This window comes from Schistocerca nitens, chromosome 2 (assembly GCF_023898315.1).
Source record: "Schistocerca nitens isolate TAMUIC-IGC-003100 chromosome 2, iqSchNite1.1, whole genome shotgun sequence".
Taxonomy (NCBI): domain Eukaryota; kingdom Metazoa; phylum Arthropoda; class Insecta; order Orthoptera; family Acrididae; genus Schistocerca; species Schistocerca nitens.
Genome location: NC_064615.1, coordinates 55,172,099 through 55,194,476, shown reverse-complemented (window position 1 = coordinate 55,194,476; position 22,378 = coordinate 55,172,099). Strand labels below are relative to the sequence as shown.

General features: G+C 37.1%; 1 protein-coding gene across 3 annotated transcripts in view; it reads left to right on the top strand.

Moving 5' to 3' along the window:
- LOC126235712 (protein tramtrack, alpha isoform-like) overlaps positions 1 to 22,378 on the top strand; it is a 161,356-nt gene that overhangs the window by 115,326 nt on the left and 23,652 nt on the right. For 2 of the 3 annotated variants that reach the window (XM_049944473.1, XM_049944474.1), the window contains exon 5: positions 4,229 to 9,231. The exons of the other annotated variant lie outside the window; for it this stretch is intronic. In XM_049944473.1, coding sequence (XP_049800430.1) covers positions 4,229 to 4,806 — 578 coding nt within the window. In that variant the 3' untranslated portion in view covers positions 4,807 to 9,231. Of the gene's footprint in view, positions 1 to 4,228; positions 9,232 to 22,378 lie in introns of those variants that run through there. 3 annotated transcript variants of the gene reach the window in all.

The following is a 22,378-nucleotide window of genomic DNA, read 5'->3' as shown; positions in this document are numbered from 1 at the left end:
GGAGTGGGGAGGATTTCATGAAGGATGGATCTCATTTCAGGGCAGGATATGAGGAAGTCGTATCCCTGGTCCTCTCTTCCCGTTACCCACCAGGCCTCAATCTCCGCTAATTTCAAGTTGCCGCCATTCATACCTCACCTGTCATTCAACAACATCTTTGCCTCTGCACTTCCGCCTCGACTGACATCTCTGCCCAAACTCTTTGTCTTTGAATATGTCTGCTTGTGTCTGTATATGTGTGTGTGTGTGTGTGTGTGTGTGTGTGTGTGTGTGTGTGTGCACGAGTGTATACCCGTCCTTTTTTCCACCTAAGGTAAGTCTTTCCGCTCCCGGGACTGGAATGACTCCTTACCCTCTCCCTTAAAACCCACATCCTTTCGTCTTTCCCTCTTCTTCCCTCTTTCCTGACGAAGCAACCGTTGGTTGCGAAAGCTAGAATTTTGTGTGTATGTTTGTGTTAGTTTGTGTGTCTATCGACCTGCCAGCGCCTTCGTTTGGTAAGTCACATCATCTTTGTTTTAGATATATTTTTCCCACGAGGAATGTTTCCCTCTATATATATATATATATATATATATATATATAATATGTGCAGTGCAACAGGAGTATTTTCCTTTCATAGGTTCCTGTTCTTGCATCAAGGCTATGCAATTACTTCTTGGATCACTTCATTATTACCACTGCAATTCAATTTGTGGACAACATTTTTATATTTTTAAGCTGTATACAGATGTAATTTTATTTGCCAATCATGAATGGTTTGATTTTTTCAGAAATCGTCAGCATTTACGCCTGGAAATATTGTAAAGCTATATTTACAGTGTTTCCTTTTCCTTCCGTGACAATTTTTGTGGTGTTCTGTTTGGAAGGATGCTGGAAAAGAGATCAGTAATCCATGTGGAAAATGTCCTTGGTTTATAATGCTTCATGAGTTTTTGTTATCTATCACTCTGTCATTCACTAACAGTTTTTATTTTCACACAGTTTGCTTTGCCACAAAAGTTTTGCACACCATATTATACCGCTCCTTGAACCTATCAATCCACCCATTTTGCTCTTTCCGTAGTAGTCTTTGTTTTTGATGATGGTTTTCAGTATAGGCACAGGTGTTTCTAAACCCTCAGCTAATTCAGCACGTGTTCCATGGTGGATTTCAACTCTCCCAAAAATCAATGTGTTCACTAACTAAACAAAACTGTATTATGAATTACAAATAGTGAGAACTGGATGTCATCTGCACGTGATCGTAGTGCGAGAGTGAAGTTAACACTGAAGTAATATGTTTACAATAATGTCCGCATACCAAGTTTTGCATGGCATACAGTGTTGAAAGTTAAGGTTAGTAATGACAAGAAACAATTGAATGTTTGTGTCAAGTCTCATCTTCTTCCGACTTCCATTGAAATAAAAAGGTTCGGAGAAGAGCTTCTGTGAGGTTTGGAAGGTAGGAGACGAGGTACTGGCAGAATGGAAGCTGTGAGGAGACGTCATGAGTCGTGCTTGGGTGGCAAAGGTCCCAAGTTCGAGTCTCGGTCTGGTACACAGTTTTAATCTGCCAGGAAGTTTCATATCAGCGCACACTCCGCTGCAGAGTGAAAATCTCATTCTGGTTCTATTGAGATAGTTAATCTCATCAGCTTCCAAGCCGAGTAGATCTTGACCACAGCAAGAGGAAAAAAACCCTACTGTCATGAAGTGTTCCAGCTTTAACCGATTCAGATATGCTGAGTAGAGAACCCAGCCAATGCCATGCCAGCATCATGTCATATAAATTACAACAGTTTTTTTGTCACGAACTTTGCATCATAAAGTGTAAACTGCAATATAATTATATATATGTTGACACAAAAGTGGATACAAATTACAGCTTTTAATGTAGGAAATTTAACAGAAGCAATAAAAAAACATTGTAAATGGTGGGAAAATTTTAATTCTGGGAATGTAAACATGGAGTTATACTGTAAAAGTGACTTGTAACATAACTTCATAAGACTTCCCAATATTGATGAAATATTCCACAAAAATTTTCAGTAAATCTGGTTCAGTAATTATGACAGAAAGTTGCTACTTAAGAGGCATATCAAGAATGTACGGTCATAATTGAGCATCTACGTTCTTAGTCTATGGAATGAAAATGTTGAGGTCGGACTTAAGCAAATTAAAATTGAAACCAGGTGCAAACCATCCATTAGAACCTCCAACATACTGAACAAGTTTTAAATATTTTAATATCTCCATATGCTGATGATGAACTTGGGGTTGTGGATAGTACTTCTCTTATCCAATCAGACGTTACCCGTATTTAGTTAAAACAGTGTAAAAGTGTATCGGATACTCATTTTTCTGTATATATTGTGTTGTAGTAGTGTAAGAAGTAGTGTTACAATAATTTTCCAAGAATGGTAAAGATAAATATTTTATGGTAATTATTTTTGTTGCAATATTTTACTAAACAAATTAGTTGTAACGCGTTTCTCAAACTTACTCCAAAATTATTTTCAATTATAAACACATGTTGGTTTTTAAAAATGAATTAATTATGCATATACTCTTCTGGCACTGACACTTCTAATTTTAATTTTTATGTGATGGTAATGTATAGAGTATTTTAAGTAATGATTGATTTCATACAAGACTACACCAAACCAAAGCGCAACTGGACAATTTTGCTGTGTAGGAAGAAATTTTGCTAATTTTTCTCTGGAATGTTACTTGATTGTGTTTTGACTTGTTGAATGGAGCACATCTCATTCTCATCTGGTACAGTACTATAAAGCCCAGACCTATAATTCATTGCATTAACATCTTAACTATTCAGGAGTTGGCAAGCAACTGGTAGTTGATGGCTGATTGTTGGAAGCATAGCTTTACGTAAATAGCTCTTTCAGAGTTGACTAAATAATTTAGTTTCAAGACCATTTATACATGATGTCTATGTAGTTAAAGTAGGTTGAAGAGTGCTTAATGCAATAGAAATGTTTCCACATTTGCGATCACAGACTCATATTTCCACAAAGAAAAGAAAGAGAAGCTCAAGACACCAAGAAGATAATTTGTACTTGACTAGTTGGAAGTTCTTATCTAAAAAGAGAGAATGAAAAATCATTTCTAAAGGTAAGTGTCTGAACCTTTACAAACTTGTTAAGTGCTCAATATCATTGCTAGCACTGTCCTCACCTACTTAATGTATTGCATATATAATGATGCATTTCGTAGATGTGTTACACACACCAATTATAGGGTAAGGTAATGAGATTTTTAACTTTTCACTGTTGTAATTTGTATGTTTTAGTTAAAATTAACGTGCCCTTCCTATAATGCAATATCGGTATTAAAAAAAAAAAGAAAAAAAACCCTCAGATTTGATGCATTAACGTACATTCTCTTTGAAATTGTGTACTTATCAGTTATTTTCTTGCACGAAGAATACACTATAATGGAACAAAACATATTGATTATACATTCCATTCATCAGAATGACAGTGAAACAACACATGCCAACCTACATTCTGTTCCTGTTTCCACATGCATCTATATATTTAAGCCTGCCCCCCCCCCCCCCCCCCCTCTCTCTCTCTCTCTCTCTCTCTCTCTCTCACACACACACACACACACACACACACACACACACACACCTTTTTCAGTACTGTTTCCAGTTATGGGGATAAACTTATGCCATTCTTCCATCCCCTTTCAACTTGGAATTTCTTCATAATATACAAACAATTAGAAAGAGTAAATTGCTACTAACCACATAATTTACCATTTGCTGAAATATGATGCACAAATTATACTGGTAATGATAGTAAATTTGTTTTTCAATTTACTAAATCCACATAACTGAATTTTTTGTAACCATTCCATCACAGCAACATATAGTGAACCAAGGGATAAATAGTTGTCCTTCGTGATTGTCGTGTGGTTTGTTCTTGAATGTTTAGACTAATTTGCTTTGTGCTTGTAGGGGGGACAGTGCTGCAGTATTTGAATTTTTGTGTTAAAAGTAATGCATAGAGTAAAACTTCTGCTGTGTTGTGTTTTTTTATTTTTATAGGACCTTGCTCCAGCCTGTGAGTCTTGTGTGCTATAAGAAAAAGTATAGTTACATGCCTGCTACATACTTGCTGCATTAATTATGGCATCACGTAAATTCATTAAGCAGAGGTTTTACTCTATCTTAGCTGTTTATTAATTGATGACAAGTATATTCATCTGAATTATTTTTCAGTTAAAATGGAGAACGATGCTGACAGACAGGAATATGAATCATCCCTTCCTGATGATGAAAATGACTTGATCACATTGTCTCCATCATCGAGTACAGCTGAAACTGCTCACTATGAAGAAAATAATTCAGAAATTAACAGTAGAAACCCTAACTATGAGAATGGAATGTTACTTAGAGATGAAAATACAGATGAAGTATTAGGAGCTGGTAGTAAATACAACCCCTACTCTAAATTTCATTCAGTACCTATTTTTGCATTTGATAGCTATGATGTTTCAGGAACAGATAACATTGAGTTTTCAGGAAATGTTAGACGAAATGTACAAGACTCCTTGGAAGAGGATGGGGATAATTCAGGAATGGGCTCAACGCGGCAGTATTGTATACGGGAAGCAGAAAATGTGTACCGTTGCAAAATTTGTAATAAAACATATACACATATTAGCAACTTTTGTAGACACTATCTGACTACACATAAACAAACAAAGCAGTATTTTGTATGTCCACTATGCAGTAAAGAATTCACTCGCAGAGATAACATGATGACACATCTTAAAGGTGTACATAGGCTTTCATGAAGGCTGTAACTTCTCGCTCCTTAGCTCAATGGTGAAGGTTGTACATTTGGTAGTAATCTATGTTCTTGCCCACTTATAATGTCCTATAATATGTTTCTAGTTGAATTATCTTTGCTCTAGTATTTTGTTGGAAGCAGTTCACTGTATCCTGTGTAACAATTTCTGTGCATAGTAAAGCAATGAAAGAGGGGATGTTCTGCTGATGAGTCCTTGTAAGCTGTTAATTTTGTAAGGCTTAGCAAAGTTCTCAAAACGTACTCTCTCAGCGAGAGAGAAAGAGAGGGGGGGATCATTTTCTGAATTATTGTATGGGAGCAGCCATATCATTAGAATATCATTGTAATGTTTATTGCGGTAGCATAAATTCCAGAATGGAAACAAAAAGCAGAAATGAGAAATGGCAACCATTCACCTATAGCCGATTGATGGAAACCTACTGACCTGTCAGATACACGCTGTAAACTATATCCATCTCAGATGTCTTCGGTTTCAACAGGTCATTAAATCATAAATATACCTCCTTTTGTAAATTTTACACAGAACAACAAAATTTAAAAATATTACAAGCTGGAATATGACTTTTAGAGATTTCGTGTATGTATAGTATGTGTATTATTTATGGGAAAGGTTTCAAAGAAGGAGAAAAATTTTGGAAAATCTGGCATTCAATTAGTTATCAATCATGTCCAATGTTGAATTCAGACACCAATATCACTGCTGTCTGTTCTAGTGTCCTGATTTTATTATTATTATTATTATTATTATTATTTCTACCTTCCGATTGTTAACATCACAGCTGATACCAGTCTCCAATGAGATTGCTTTGAATGACTCACTTGTTGCAAAAACTATCACAACTATCCTCAGTAGTCATTACCTGTTCAAATAAGATTTTCCCAATATGTTACACAATCCCTACTACACAACATACTATTCTTCACTTTCTTGTCTCTCATATTGACAACAATTACTAACTTCAGTAAGATAACTACTTTACTTGTCGTAATTCCCATTGTGGCATAATGCCTGAATTTACAGCTTCCTGTTGGTTGTCCACCACCTGGCATAGTGACCATATTTCCTGAATGTTAGTAACTTCCATATTAGTTATGTGATAGCATTCCAGTCACACAATTCTTCTTCTGCTCCTGTTCTTGCCCATATTTTGGACTACATTTCAGTTGGTCTTTATTCATAGTCATTTTTTTATAATTTGCAGCTTGCATAATTTCAGCACCTTATTCCTCAGCCCAAACAAACAAAATGTAAATTACTGAGCTGTCAAGTGGGTACCTCATAATTCTTCTTCTTCTTCCATAAGTCTATTTTATGATTACTAGTTGCTTTGAGTAACTCTACAAAACAGCATTGAAGTAGGCTTCATTTTCTCTTTCCAGACATGATAACTGGGTGAAGTTTAAATTAAATGAACAAGTTGCAGTAGGGCATAGTTCATACTCGACAAATGTTCATTTGGAAATTCACTCACGTGACTTACAAGACTCTATCATGCAAGTTTACTTGAAACTTGATACTGATTGTATACGTTTGTATTCTGTGTTACCTTGTAGAGTGATGATACTTCTATTTTATGTGGTGGAATTTTGTGTGTGCTCTTTTCATCTCCAGCAGTTGGCAAAGCCCACAAAGAACACTCTGGGAATTTAAAATTTGTGATAAAAATATTTCATAAACTACAGCAACATGTTATTTTAGTAAAAGTATACATTTTTGGAAACAGAATATCTGGACTATAAGGCAATATCACTGAATTTTTGAAAAGATTATATTTTAAGATTCAGACCACCTAAAATTCTTACAATGACAATAATTTTGAATGGTTATAACTTTGTAATTACACTGTTTTCAGGAAAGACAAGACACCTGTAAATGTAAATTTTAGAAGATTGCAAATTGAGTAAGAGTTTTGGAGATTTCATATATGCATAGTATGTATATTGAGGGTAACAACTCACTTAATAGTAGAGGTGCCGAGTCATCAACAGGCATGTAAAAGAGACTGAGAACTTTGCTATCTTTCAGACTTTTCAAGCTAGAGTATGCTGCCCCCCTCCCCCCTTCTGTATGATTATATTTTGTGACAGCTGGTTTTGTGTGTGTGTGTGTGTGTGTGTGTGTGTGTGTGTGTGTGTGTGTGTGTGTGTGTGCGCGCACGCGCGCGCGTTTTCATTTTCAGCCTTATTTATGCATTTGGTAACAATTCAACACCTCCACTGTTTGGTGAGTTGTTACATTCACTACAAATTATTTGCATTCTACCAGAATTTTCAGTTAGTATAATAAATGTATTAAGCATGGAAAATAGGTCAGAAAAGCAAAAAGTAATAGCCACATTAGAAATGGTGATATAGCAAGTGGAGCTGTTCCATCTTACTATGTTTCTCAACGTGTGGTTCATAACACCTGTATTTCATGTGTATGCACCACACATCATCCAATCATAGGTGAGGGATTAATTGCCTTATTTTTGTTTGTTATGTTTATTTTGGTTTCCAGTGTTGCAGTCTGCTAATATTGTATTAAGAGTATTTCCTCGTGGTGTACCATGTCATTTACATTTTATAACTTGGTATCTAGTCAAGATTTTATTTGAGTTACGCCCAAATAAAAAAGAAAAGCACTGCCTAAGATGTGAGCTGATGACACTTCTTATAAGATGGATCACTTTTTTTTTTACCTGATCCATTATAGTGAAAGCCTGTAGCTCATACATAATTCCAGATACACTGTTAGGTATCGGGTGCATATCTGAAAATTAGCTTCAGTTTTATCCTTCGTTGTGGACGTGGATATGGCAATAATGAAAAGTAATGAAAATTTCGAAGATTATTTTGATCTCATGTGATTAGCTATGGACAGGTTACACACATTCCCAATAATTTGTTTTCCTGTAACTTTTCATTGGGAGAAATTATCAATGAACATCATTTCAATGCTACCCTGTACATTCATTTCTTTTCTTCAAAATGTTCAGTATTCTTCTACTTGAATGGGTAGTAATTTGGACTATTTAAAAATAATAACAATTTTTGACAGTCAGTTGTGTAACTGTCAGACTTTCCTATTCAGCTATAGATTGAGTTGTTATTTAGTCTTTCCATGTTTTATATTCCTCCCAAGGCTTTCCATTATCATCTCTCTTTTTATTTTGCTTTGCTATTGAAAGTGCGTTAGAAGTCCATATACTTCAAAAAATATAAATCATTGCAGTCCAAAGATTCAAATACCATATTTGTCTCCCTTGAGACATGTAATTTACTCTAACCATGACATTTTGGCTTATAAAAAATGAAATATGTTACTTCTCTGCATATTCTTGGCACGCCATGACCAGAACAACAAAAAGAAACCCAGTAGCTGCATAATGTCAAGGAAATATTATTTGTAATTTTTTTATTTTTTAAATTGTGAAAAATGTTAGGTTGTGATATTAGAACCAAAGGTTATATATTAACAAACACTATGGCACCACATTATTTGTGTACTTAACTATTGATTGAAAGCTGACTGCAAATGCTATGCCAATCCAAACATTGTTTATTTTTTAAGTCTTCAATCTGTGACAGACTCAGTGAGTTGTAATTTTTTGTCGTTTTTGAATATAATTCATTACTGTATTTGTTTAGGTTGTGATTGCTTTTATGTATTGTTTACTTTGTTTCACATGTTTGATTTGGGGCAATTTAAACATTTATTCGTGTCGCTTAATACATATCCTTTGTCTGTGATAGCTATATTCATTATTATTAGGAAGATGTTGGAATTTTATCTTTAGTTAGGTGGTTACATTTTTGGTTGTACGTGTTAAATTTTTATTTATTTATTTATTTATTTATTGCTAATAGAATATGATTCTGCCAATATTAATTAGGCAGAAATGTGAGATGCACAATGACCTGTTCCATTATTGAAAGCACTGTATAATGTTATCATATTTCTACATTCATGTGTGTGATAAAGAATTGTTGTGAGCAGGTTAAAAGAATCTGCACCACATTTGCAGTGCAGCACTCTTTGAACAGAAGCCATATAAATTTCTAGTGGTCACTGATATCTGTGACATGTTTGTAAAACTTAGGGCTGTGAATTGTGATTGTTAGTCATATTACCCTCTTTTCATGGGTAAATTAATGACAGCTTTATTGTAAGAGTTAGGTGAATGTAAAAAATAGTTAGCAACTTTTTTGTTGTTGGCACTTATTTTTAAACTGATATTTTGCTCTCTACAAGGTTATAGAAATTCTCAAAGTGCCTTAATTATAATGAACATTAAAGTGTCATTTAAAAGCTGTAATTGAAACTATGTTTAAGTTAGATACGGTCACTGTATTTCATGTGCCACATATTGGAAATCAGTGATTTTTGAGATATTTTGCTTTGTTTTTGTAAATTTTAGTGAGTGGTGATAGATTACTTTTAAACACTTTAAAAGTATAAAATTATAATTTAAAACACATGTATTGTAATTTGTCATTTTGGGTGTATTATCCTTAAATCATACGGAATGTTCCTGTTTTGATTGTTATTGTTGATTTCAAATAATAACTGTGCCAAATATGTACCTGTTGGACTTTCATTTGGTTGAAAATAAAGAATTTATGAATTTTACAAAGTTTTATTATTACTTTTATCATCAGTGACCATTAAAAATGTAGCAGAGAACCTTCAGAAATAGGTCACATATGTAGTGAATAATATGTTCATGTAGGCAAGAACTTCATCTGTTTGTTGACCAATAAAGTTGAATAAATGTTTTTATTCATTTGTTACTAGTGGGAAAGTATAATGGTGGTGTTTAAATCACATCACAAGCACTAGTCCTTACACCCTTGCTTGCTCTCACGTGTGTGTGTGTGTGTGTGTGTGTGTGTGTGTGTGTGTGTGTGTGTGTAGGGGGGGGGGGTGCAACATTTTAATTTTAGGTAGTTTTATGCATATACATATTCAGTCCTCCTTTCACGTGTTACTGTGTGCTGTGTTTTGTGGTGATGTGTATAATCACTTTATTTTATTAAGATGCAGAGCAGCAACCTGCACCTGATGTTATTCTCTTGTTTATTTTACTTGTGCTTTTTCTCTTGCGTAAAATATGTTTCATACTAAGGTGGGATTAAGGACTTCATGTTTGCGAATAAGAGAGATGATTAATGGTAGTTTTTAATAAGTGAATGTTTGTTAACATGTTACCAGCTAGTTTATCAGGCTTAACTGTGTCTTACATTGTAATGACAGGGAACATTGTGTTAACTGACAGGGGGCATAGGCATAATGTTGAAGAGAGGAAACACAGACACTATGTGATCAAAAGTATCCCGACACCTAGTTGAAAATCGGTAATGCTAGAATTCAGTATGATGTCTGCCTTGATGACAGCTTTCACTCTCGCAGGCATATGTTCAGTCAGTCATTCTTGATGGAGTGTTGCACTGAGGAGAGGTATTGATGTTGGTCGGTGAAGCCTGGCATGAAGTCGGTGTTCCAAAACATCCCAAAGGTGTTGTATAGGATTCAGGTCAGGACTCTGTGCAGGCCTCTCCATTACAGGGATGTCATCGTTGTGTAACCACTCCGCCACAGGCTGTGCATTATGAACGGGTGCTCAATCGTGTTGAAAGATACTGTCGCCATCCGCGATTTGCATTTAAACAGTGGGAAGCAAACACATCGTTTTTCCACTGTCCAATTGTCTAATGTTTATGTTACTTACACCAAGCGAGGCATCGTTTGGCATTTTCCAGCATGTTGTGTGGCATATGACCAGCCACTTGACCATGAAATCAAAGTTTTCTCACCTCCCACCTAACTGTAATAGTTCTTGCAGTGGATCCTGATGCACTCTGGAATTCCTATGTGATGGTCTGGATAGTTGTCTGCTTATTACACGTTATGACACTCTTCAACTGTTGGCCATCTCTGTCAGTCAACAGACAAGGTCAGCCTGTTCGATTTTGTGCTGTACGTGTCCCTTCACATTTCCACTTCACTATCGTATAGGAAACAGTGGACCTAGGGATGTTTAGGAGTGTGGAAATCTCGCGTACAGATGTGTGACACAAATGACACCCAATCACCTGACCACTTTCGAAGTCCACGAGTTCCGCAGAGTGCCCCATTCTGCTTCCTCACGATGTCTGATGACTACTAAGGTCGCTGATATGGAGTCTCTGGCAGTAGGTAGCAGCACAATGCACCTAATATGAAAAACGTGTTTTGGGGGGTGTCCAGATACTTTTGATCACATAGTGCAGTTCTCCAGTGATCATCCAAAGTTACTGTGACCTTCTGTTTGTCATGTATGCATATGTAGATCATTGCCCAGAATTCCTGGCCATAGTGAAATGATTGATTCCTAAATGAAGTGAACATCAAGTATCACTCAGTCAGCCTCCTGAGATATTAACAAGTAATATTTCTGTGTCTGTAAACTGAATTGAAATACAACTGGGAGATAATCGATTCAGACTTCTCACTGGGAACAAGTATACAAAATCATTAAGTATAATACTCCCTAATTCTCCCTCCCTCTCTTTTCTACTCCCTATGATTCTCTCTTCTGTTTATCATTAATATTGTGCCACAGTCAGAATAGTAGAGTGAGATCTACAAATACAGTACAGGGCATTTCAAAATGAACATTCTGGTTTTAAGGCGTTGTAGCATTTATTATGTTCAACTTACAGTTGTAAATAATACACCAAATGAAAGAGCAACTCAAACAGTTTTGTGTGTGTACCTGGGTGCAATGGAGAGATTTTGGAATGACAAAGAGTGACTGAAAAACATGTTGAACGAATGTAAGTTTTTCACTCTTAGCTCCAAGAAATATCCCCGCGGAAAGTTTATGGGCCTTTCTTTTTCAGTGAATCAACTGTAACTGATGTTTCTTATCTTGATGTGCTACAGCTATGGCCCATCCCTGAATGGGAAGAAGCTGAACAACATATTTTTATTTGGGAGCAAGATTGTGTATGAGCCCACGATATCAGCTGATTTATCTGACTTTAGAAACTGTTATTAAAACTGTTACTCCTGACACATTGATCAAAGTTTCGGAACAACTCACCTATCGACCCGATGTGTGATCAGTGTTCACATTGAATGATTGTAAGAGAAACTGTTTGTGTTTCTCTTTCATTTGGTGTGTTATTTATAATAGTAAGGTAGTGCAATATGTGCTACAAAACCTTAAAACCCCTATATTCATTTTGAAACACCCTGTATTTGGACGAAAAGTACTTTCATTGCCCTCTTCATAACATATGGGACAGCAGCAAGTGAATTACACTTCTGAAAACCTTTGAGCAGACTAATACAGTCAAACAACTTGATTAGCTACTACATCATTGATAATTTAATAGACTGTAGTTATTGTGTGTAATTTAAAGACACACACAGCTGTAATTGTCAGTATATTAAGAGATCTTCACTGTGTATTACTCATTTGGCTGGTTTTATTGAATCCAATGCTGTTTCCTTAGCATAGTTTGTTGCTGTTGCTGTTATGGTCTCCAGCCCGAAGACAATTCTCCATGCTACTCTATCATGTGCAGGCCCCTTCATCTCCAAGTAGCTAGTGCAACCTACATCCTTCTGAAACAGCGTACTGTATTCATTTCTTGGTCTCCTGCTGTGATTTTTACCCCACACTCTTCTCTCCAGTACTAAATTGGTGGTCCCTTGACTCCCGAGTAGTGTCCTAACCCCTTCTTCTAGTCAGGTTGTGCTACAAACTTCATGGCTCCCCCATTTTATTCAGTACTTCCTCGTTAATTACTTGATCTACCCATGTAATCTTCCACATTCTTCTGTAACAACACATTTCAAATGCTTCAGTTCTATTGTTTAAATTGTTTATCATCCATGTCTCACTTCCATACCTGGCTACACTCCATACAAATACTTTCAGGAAAAAACTTCCTAGCACTTAAAACTATGCTTGATGTTAACAAATTTCAGTTCTTGCTATTGCCAGTATACATTTTATATCCTCTCTACTTCGGCCATCATCAGTTATTTTGCTGCCCAAATATCAAAACTCATCCACTTCTTTTAGTGTCTCATTTCCTAATCTAATTCCTTCAGCATCACCTGACTTAATTCAACTATGTTCCATTATCCTTGTTTTGCTTTTATTGATGTTCGTCTTATATCCTCCTTTCAAGACCTTATCCATTCTGTTCAACTGCTCTTCAAAGTCCTTTGCTGTCTCTGAAAGAAATACAGTGTCATCGACAAACGTCAGAGGTTTTATTTCTTCTCCCTGGACTTAAATAATTCCTACTCCAGATTTTTCTTTCGTTTTCCTTACTACTGCCCTTTCATGCCCCCCAACCCTTTATTAGTGCAGTCTGGTTTCTGTACAAGTTGTAAATAGCCTTTTGCTCCCTTACTATCCTCAGAGTTTCAAAGACAGTATTCTGATAAACACTGTCAAAAGCTTTCTCTGAGTCTACAAGTGCTCTAAATGTAGGTTTGCCTTTTCTTAATCTGTCTTCTATGGAAAGTTGTAGGGTCAGTATTATCTCGTGTGTTCCTACAGTTCTCTCGAATCCAAACTGATCTTCCTTGAGGTCAGCTTCTACCAGTTTTTCCATTCTTCTCTAAAGAATTCCTGTTAGTACTTTGCAACGATGACATATTAAACTAATAGTGCGGTAATGTTCATGCCTGTCAGCAGCTGCTTTCTTTGGAATTATTTTATTATTCTTGAAATCTGAGGGTATTTCGCCTGTTTCATACATGCTCACCAGTTGGAAGAGCTTTGTTGATGCCGGGTCTCCCATTGCTATCATTAGCTCTAAGGGACTGTTGTCTACTCCCAGGCCCGTGTTTCGACGTAGGTGTTTATTAAGTGCTCTGTCAGATTCTTCTCACATTATCATCTCCTTCTGAATCCTTTTCCTTTTCTATAATACTGCTCTCAAGTACATCTCCCTTGTATATACCCTCTATATACTCCTTCCACCTTTCAGTTTTCACTTCTTTGCTTAGCTCTTGATATTCATACAGCTGCTTCTCTTCTCCCAAAGACTTCTTTAATTTTTCTGTAAGCTAAATCTATTCTCCTCTGATGACATATGCTTCTCAATCCTTACATTGATCCTCTAGGCATTCGTGCTTAACTTCCTGTCATTCTCACTTTTTAAACGTTCATATTCCATTTCACCTGCTTCATTTACAGCATGTCTATGTTTTCTCCTTTCATCTATTAAATTCAGTATCTCTTGTGTTACCCAACAATTTCTACTAGCCCTCGTCTTTTTACCTACTGGATCCTCTGCTGCCTTCACTATTTCATCTATCAAAGCTACCCATTCTTCCTCTATTGTATTCCTTTCCCCTGTTCTTGTCAATTGTTCCCTAATGCTAATTTTATCACACTTCTGTGGGGCTACGCTGGTGATACTCTTGGCTCTAATGAGGCCCTCTTCATAAAAAGGTATTCGATATATTTGAAAACTCATTCTGTATGCTTGGACATTCGTTAAGTCTTCAGTGGGACATTACGTTAAATGCTTTTTGAAAATATAGAAATATGGAATCTGCCTGTAGCCCTTCATCAATAGTTCAAGGGGTATTGTATAAGAAAAAAGCAAGCTGAGTTTTGCATGAGCAGTGTTTTCTAAATCTTGCTGTTTTGTGAAAAGAAGCTTTCCTGTCTGAAGGATATTTGTTATATTCAAACTTACAGCATGTTCAATAATTGTACAGCAAGACCACTCTTTTTTCCCCTGTTATCGCGATAAATGCTAGCTAAGTAAGTGGCCAATGCTGAAGAGTACTCTTTGTAAAACACAGTTGCTTTTCAATGCCAGCCACCATCTTTTGATGGTCATTTCAATCAGTGATGACATAGACAGGGTGTTTGCATTCATCCGTTCCTTCTTTTATTAGTTAAGTTTTCTACATGCAATGTGTTCCTTCAGAAATGTTACAAATGTGTAAGGGACAGTGAAGGAGGAAAGGAGCATCTCTTGAGAGCCACACCTTTGTACTGTTACTGTTAAGCCATTGTTTTTAAAAAGACAACTGAAGTAGGCAAAGAATCTTTATTCATAAATACAACCATAATATGTCAGCATTGCAGTACGTTAGTGTTATCTGCTCAAATGTATTTTGAATAAAACTGTGTGCTGGTCAGGGACTTGAACCAGGAATCTTGTTAGCCACGTGATGATTCTGTCCAGGCATGATTCACAGCCTCTGCCGACTAGTACCTCTGTGTTACATGCAAGATTCTGGATAGGAGTCCCAGTCCAGCACACTGTCTTTATATGCTGGGTGCTTCAAAACTGCGCACATTTTGCTGCATAATGAGATATTTATTCTGGGTACTTAAGAGTAATTTGGAACATCCCATTGGAAGGTATGAATTCTCAAGAAACCTTTCCCCATTATACGTAATTTAGCTGTGTACATTTCCCATTACTTTGATGTCCACACGCGCAGCACACACACAGCGCGTGCAGCACACACACAGCGCGTGCAGCACACACACACATACACACACACAGAGAGAGAGAGAGAGAGAGAGAGAGAGAGAGAGAGAGAAAGAAAGGGGGGGGGGTAGTTTTTTAGTGCAAACTCTTAATTTATATACTCATGACCACCATTTGTAAAATGGGCTGAGAAATACTTTGAATCTCACATTATGAACATGTAACAGTATAGGAGTTTGACACAAGAGAATGAGGAAAGGAAAAGGAAAAATAAATATTTAGTATCTTAACACTTTAAATGGGAAGTGTACATTGGGAATGGTGTGGGTCTGGTCACATAATAGGAGATATAAGATTCAAAAAGAATGAATGGACAACAAAACTTTTACGTTAATCTCCTGGTAGTAAAATATTGTAATGTTGGCCTTTATTATGAAAAACCACTGTGAACTAGACTTAACTTTGCTAAGGAAAAGAATGATTTAGGGACCTTATTGAAGAATTGTGATCATGCACTATTACAGCAAAGCCGTATGTATACAATATTGTACGCTGTTTTGTTTCCCTCCATGAAAAGCCATTCTGAGCTTACATTTCAGCAAGATAATGCCCACATGCACACAGTGAGAGATTTTTACTGCTTGTCTTCGTGCTTGCCAAACCCTACCTTGGCCAGCAAGGTCACCGGGTCTGTCTCCAGCTGAGAAAGTTTGGGATGTTGTGGGCATGGCTGTCCAACTATCTCTGGATTTGACAAGCTAACATACCAGTTGGACAGATTTTGGCACGATATCCCTCTGAAGAACATCCAACAACTCTTATGACTCAATGCCAAACTGAATAACTGCTTGCACAAGGGCCAAAGTGGAACCAACATTTTGTTGACTTGCTCAATTTGTGAAACTCTTACTATTGAATAAGGCATCCAATTTCTCTGATATTGAAGTCATTTATTTGTCGGTACATTTACGTAACATTTACAAATTTCGGTTTCATTTGGATAATTCCTTCCTGGCACTTCTTTTGCATCTTGAGATTAGTATTATTTTCAAAATATGTGAACAATGTCACAACTGCAAACAATTCGTTCATAGTGCCAAAAAGTACAACCAACTACAAAGATGGGTAACATATGGGCAATCCCACAAAACAATGGAATGCACAAAGGCTTCAAATGTAGTGCCAGTCTGTTCAAACTGTAAAGGCAGTCATACTACTAACTACAGAAAATTTCCACTTTGCCTATAAGTACTCGGTGACTACAACAAGCAGAAAGTCAAGGTGAAAATAAAAAAACACCGGCTCAGGACAGATTACAAAAGCAAGCACCACCTTCCGATCTGTAACAATTTTCAGCCCTACGACCTAAAGGCATAATGCCAAACATCCTACTTGTCCTTGGCATCGTCTCTAAATTCAATTTACCAAAACTCATTGGCACCATTGAAACCACAGCTGAGCAACTCTTGACAAACTACAGACACTTTCACCCAGTGAAGAATCATCTGCAATGTAGCTTTCAGTTTCTTCAGTGGAACAGTTAAATAAGGCAGTCAGTGTCATGAACTGGAATGCCAACGGCATTACACCCCAACATCTTCAGCTTGAGGACTTTGTTGACACTAACCGCATCGCTAATGCGCTTATCAAGGAAACTAATCTCCATCCTGACCACTGTTTCAAAATTAGAAAGTATGTTGCGCACAGATGTGATTGTATTGATCGTTCAGATGGAGGAACGTCATGAAATAACCTTACCCAACCTTAAAAGAACCTAAACAGCAGCAGTATAAACATGCATCAATGGATGACAAACAACCCATTTGCAGTACGTCTTCCACTTAGGAGCAACCTTGAATAATTAACTAACATAACCCATAGCATCATCATAGGCAGAGATATCAATTCAAAACACGCTTCCTGGCATTGCAGGACCACCAAAAGGAATGGCAAAATCCATCACTCCTTCATCAAAAATTTAGAAACACTACAGTTATAGTGCCAAACACCACAACATATTTTCCTCACAGTCACCTACTGGGGCCTGATGTTCTCGACTTTTTCATCTCTAAAAACATTCCATGGCAACCTGAAGTGTAACAGTAATATGTCATCTCTATTCACATCATAACCCTGTTCCCCTTCATGAAAATTAAATGCATCACCAATTGGACGGAGTTATTTGCACCTCCACACAAATTGGGGGATTTTCAACAAACTTTCTATCAAGAAAACTCCTTCACAATCTGAACTCTCAGTGCGAGGCAGCATAGAGCATGTCATTCAAACTATCACTGATATCGTAATTGAGAGTAGCAAGAAAGCAACATCTGTTATTGTCCACCATCTGCTAGTCATCTTCTGCCACAACATATACAAGATCTCATCTCTCAAAAGAAGTGAATCAGACATCAATGGCAAACCTTTTGTGACCCTGAAGACAGATAATGCTTGGGTCGACTAAGTCCACATATTTGTCATTTACTCCAACCACAGAGTCAATTGTAGGCTAAAACACTACATGAAGATGAACAGAAACAGGAAAAATTCTGAAGGATCACGAGATACAGAAAACAAACTCCAGTCAACCAAGAAACATCTCCATATGTCTAATTGTCTTATCTACAACCCTTATGATAAAACCAAGGCAATGGCAGATTCACTTGAACGTCAAGTCACCACACCCAATACGAATGACCAGGAAACTGATGATCATGAAAAAATGGTCAGTAGGGCTGTCAGAAGAAGTCTATGAGCAAACATTACTACTTTATTCCTCTAATTATTTCCGTTGTAGTGTGCATGTATATCAGTTCCCTTGGTAACAAAAAGGAACCAGGACCAGACACTGTAACTCTGCTTGTCTCAAACAATTTTACTTTCCCAATTCGTGGAAACTTGCAAAAGTCGTAACTCTCCCAGATCCAAGTAAAGATCATCTTTTCCCATAAAATTATCAGCAATTTCGTTATTAAACTGTCTAGGAAAAATTTTGGAAAAAATATTCCTCATTTACTTTGTACCTTTCTTGCAACAAGAAACATTATCGTCGAACAACAGAACATCCATCAGCCTTTAAGACTCGCTGAAAATGCATGCTCAGCCACACATTAAACACAGCACAGAAGTTGTGTTTTAAGATGTTGAAAAAGTTTTCAACAAGTTTTGGCATTGTGGGCTCATTTACAAGTTACTAGAGATTGGTTGCCCTTGGCATCTCAAATTCTTGGTTGTTCTTCACCATGCAAAAAACTAACAGTCAGCTAAGACCAATTGAAGCTGGGTTCCGCAGGGCTCCGTCGTGTGTTGAATCTTGTATTCAATCTACACCAGTGGCATCCCACAACAGCCTGGTGCTCAACTCTCCTTACTTGCTGATGATACAACAATTTATAGCAGCAGCTCAAACTTTAAATTCATCACTTGTAGTCGAAGTCTTTCTACCAGAAAGGCCACTGGTTGCGGCTAAGCCATGTCTCCACAATACCCTTTCTTCCAGGACTGCAAGTTTATCAGAAGAGCTTCTGTGAGGTTTGGAAGGTAGGAGACACGAAATATTGGTGGAATCAAAGCTGTGAGGATGGGTCGTGAGTCTTGCTTGGGTAGCGAGTCTTGCTTGGGTAGCGAGTCATGCTTGGGTAGCGAGTCATGCTTGGCTAGCGAGTCATGCTTGGGTAGCGAGTCATGCTTGGGTAGCTCAGTCGGTAGAGCACTTGCCCACAAAAGGCAAAGGTCCCGAGTTCAAGTGTTGGTCTGGCACACAGTTGTAATCTGCCAGGAAGTTTTGAACTCTTTTCTACTTCCCACAGTCACTTATGACTCTGAAATCTGGTCCCTAGCAGCTAACACAAATTTCAAGAACATTCAAATTGTACAGAATAAATTTCTTCATATTGCAGTAGATGCTCCCTGTTACTTACCAAATTCAGTCATTCACACTAACTTCCAAATTCCAAAAGGTCATACAGTCATTCAGCAACAAGCACAAAAATGTTATGAAAAAGCTCAGATCTCTCCCCACCATCTTATTAATTTGTTAGGTCACATTCCACTCAACCCCCCATCAAAATCCCCAGGTTGATCATGCACCGCCATTTGGACTTCTAACTCTCACTGATATTCAACTTCATACTTCATTCATTTCAACAAATATTCTGCGATCTCGTAACAGGAGGGATATCAGCGAAGTGTGGTAAACAATGGCCTGCAATGAAAACATTTCTCTCATGTGTACACATTTCATGCATTCATTATTTCATCTCCATAATATTTTGATCTTTGCATTTTTGTGCTATCTTGTTTAGAAATATTGTAGAAGTAGGAAATGGTCACATAATTTGTTAGTTTTTCTGCTATAATCACACTTGTTTCCTTGGCAGTTGAGTCCCATAGGATTTCGCATACATTTGAACTTTTTTTTCCCCATGAAAAAGTAAGATTAAAACTACTAGAGTAATGAACAATCAAATGTAATCAGTTAGAGTGGAGTGTCGAGTCTGATGTCTGATGAGGCAGTGGAAACTAGTAGCAGGTGAGCTGCAGCAGGCTCACCCAGTCCCTGCCCCTCATTGTGGCAGCTCTATGCCTCTCATTCCGTAAACAAAGACTTAGACAAAATGAATGGAACCCTGCTATTCCGGCCTTCGTCACATTGAGTGTAGGACCTCTCACGTCACTATTGGTCAGTCGGACTTTCACCCTCTGAGTTAATTGTATCTAGTGATGTTTCGTTCATTTTCATATTTACAACGCATTAAAATTTATTCATGGTTTTAGTAATGAGTACCACTGGGCTTGATATGACTTCAGGGTAAGTTTCATTTTGTTTCTTGAACGTAATATTTATGAAAATAGAACAATTACTATTATGTTGAACAACTGTAATGTATGTTTTTATGTTAGTTTGTTAAAATATTGCCAATATACCCAGTGTGACTTACTTGGGGTATACATGACCCCAGTTGGGAGTGGTCAAATCCAACATATCGAAACCTACCCTGAAATTATTCATAGAGGAAGAATACACCGAACAAAATTCAATGTCAAAATTTCAGCTGCTAATGTGCACTGCAAGTATTCTTTTAAAATGTTAAAGCTAATCATTTTTGCTGCACAAAGAAACACTTCTAATGGCATTTTATAGAACATTTCCTGCCTAGCAGGTGATCGATGAATAAAGCAGACGGAGCCATGACATGAGAACATAGTGCCAAGTAAAGCAAAGTTCGAAGTGCAGACATGCAAATTTTAAGCACTTAAACCATACTGAACAAAGGCATTAATTTTTTGATGAATTGTAGTTTATTGCAGCAGCTAAATTGTAGCAGATTTATTTCGTACACAAATCTCAGGGAATTCCACGAATTTCGCAAAATCTCAGGGAATTCCACGAATTTTGCAAAATCCCAGGGAATTCTGTGTATTTAACCTAGCATTGGAATTTAATTTTATTTGAGTTTAAAGTATTTAATATTTCGAAGTGTTTTAATTATTTGAAGATTATTCCGTATAAAGTACCAATGTTTAAATTGCTGTCAAACTACTGCTTATGGCCAGTGTACCTCAGCCGAGAGGAAACAAAAGTCATTATTGTGCATTGCACATCTGAAAGTGCACTCCATCTCTCGTGACCTTGTTGCTGATTGGGCATTAACACTAGAATGGCAGAATTTCTGACATTCCTAAAACGGCCAAAGTGTGTCATTTTGACCCCGCATAAAATACTCCCATGATCATAACAGCAATGGTATTTTTCATAAAATCGATTCAAAATGTTGCTAACATTAGCATACTAGATTCTGCCACAACTTTTATAATATCCCCAGCGTTTGCTAAGAATATCACAAGTGGCTAAAATCTTGCCAACTAAGTTTATAACTCTATCCACAGGTAATCTCCTCTAATCCAGCACTGAGGAATTGTTGCACTGAGATGGTCACAAGCTTCCACATTGATAGGAGGTGGTGCCTTGTCATACTGGTTACACTTTCTCTCGTGGAAATCTTAACAGTTGAGGTGAAACATTTTGCAGAAATCCGTTCTTGGGGTATCTATCAAAGCAGTGGAGTAGGAGATATGGTCTAGTGAGATGGTCATTTACAATACCAATCCAGACATTCACTTAAAACTGTACTTATCAATGTGACATAACTGTGGCAATAGGATTCGTTTTAATTTGGCTGACTGTTCTTTCTGTTCATAATACCATTGCGAGTGAAAGAGGCCTGTCTATAAATAGCACAAAGTGGAGGAAGTCTTGTGAAGCTTAAACTCACTGAAGTTATCACGGGCAGCACTAGACATGTGGAGTTAAGTATGCCCTGTCTCAAACCACTGACCTGTTATGGGTACTACACTTGAAAAAGTGGTACATGTATTGCACACTAACCTATGAAGATTGTTATGGGTACTCAGGAATAGCCAGTACGTCATCAAACTTGGGTTTCCAGGTCCCTCTTTTCTTAGTTACAATGAACCATTCTTTCTCAGTCATAGGTCTACAGATGTAAACACTTGCACGGATAAGTAACGTCTGTTGGTAATGTCTTACTTCTAATGCCTTTCAGCAACATGGGCATTGTTGTGAACTTCTCTATAAACAAGATTAATGCCAGTGAGCTCTGCAAAACTGTAACCGAAAGTTCTGTTATTCGATCAACAGAACAGAATGCAGTTTGGGTGAAATGTCAACACAAAACGTAGCAGGAGGGATTGATAACATGTAATGACAATTAAACAGCCAGTACTTGATGATCCTGAACTGTAGGCAATAAGCCACACATAAAGAAAGTAAGAAGGCTAGGTGGATCCAAAAGTTTGAACAAAGCAACACCTGTGTGCTCTGTTTAGGAGAGCGATGTTTGCCAAAGCATCCCCTTTATCCCATTCATGTGTTCCATCTCTAATGATCTTGTCAAATGGAAATCAAACCCTTCCTTCTTTTAATACTGTTTAATTTTTGTACGGCTTACTAAATTGCCTATTATATAAACATATTGATAACCAATTGATGAAAGTATTCACACATTGAATTTATTTTTAATTACTGCAAAGAGACAACATCCTACAGACTCACCTTTAGTACTCTGCAATTTAAGGCTATCTACAATGAT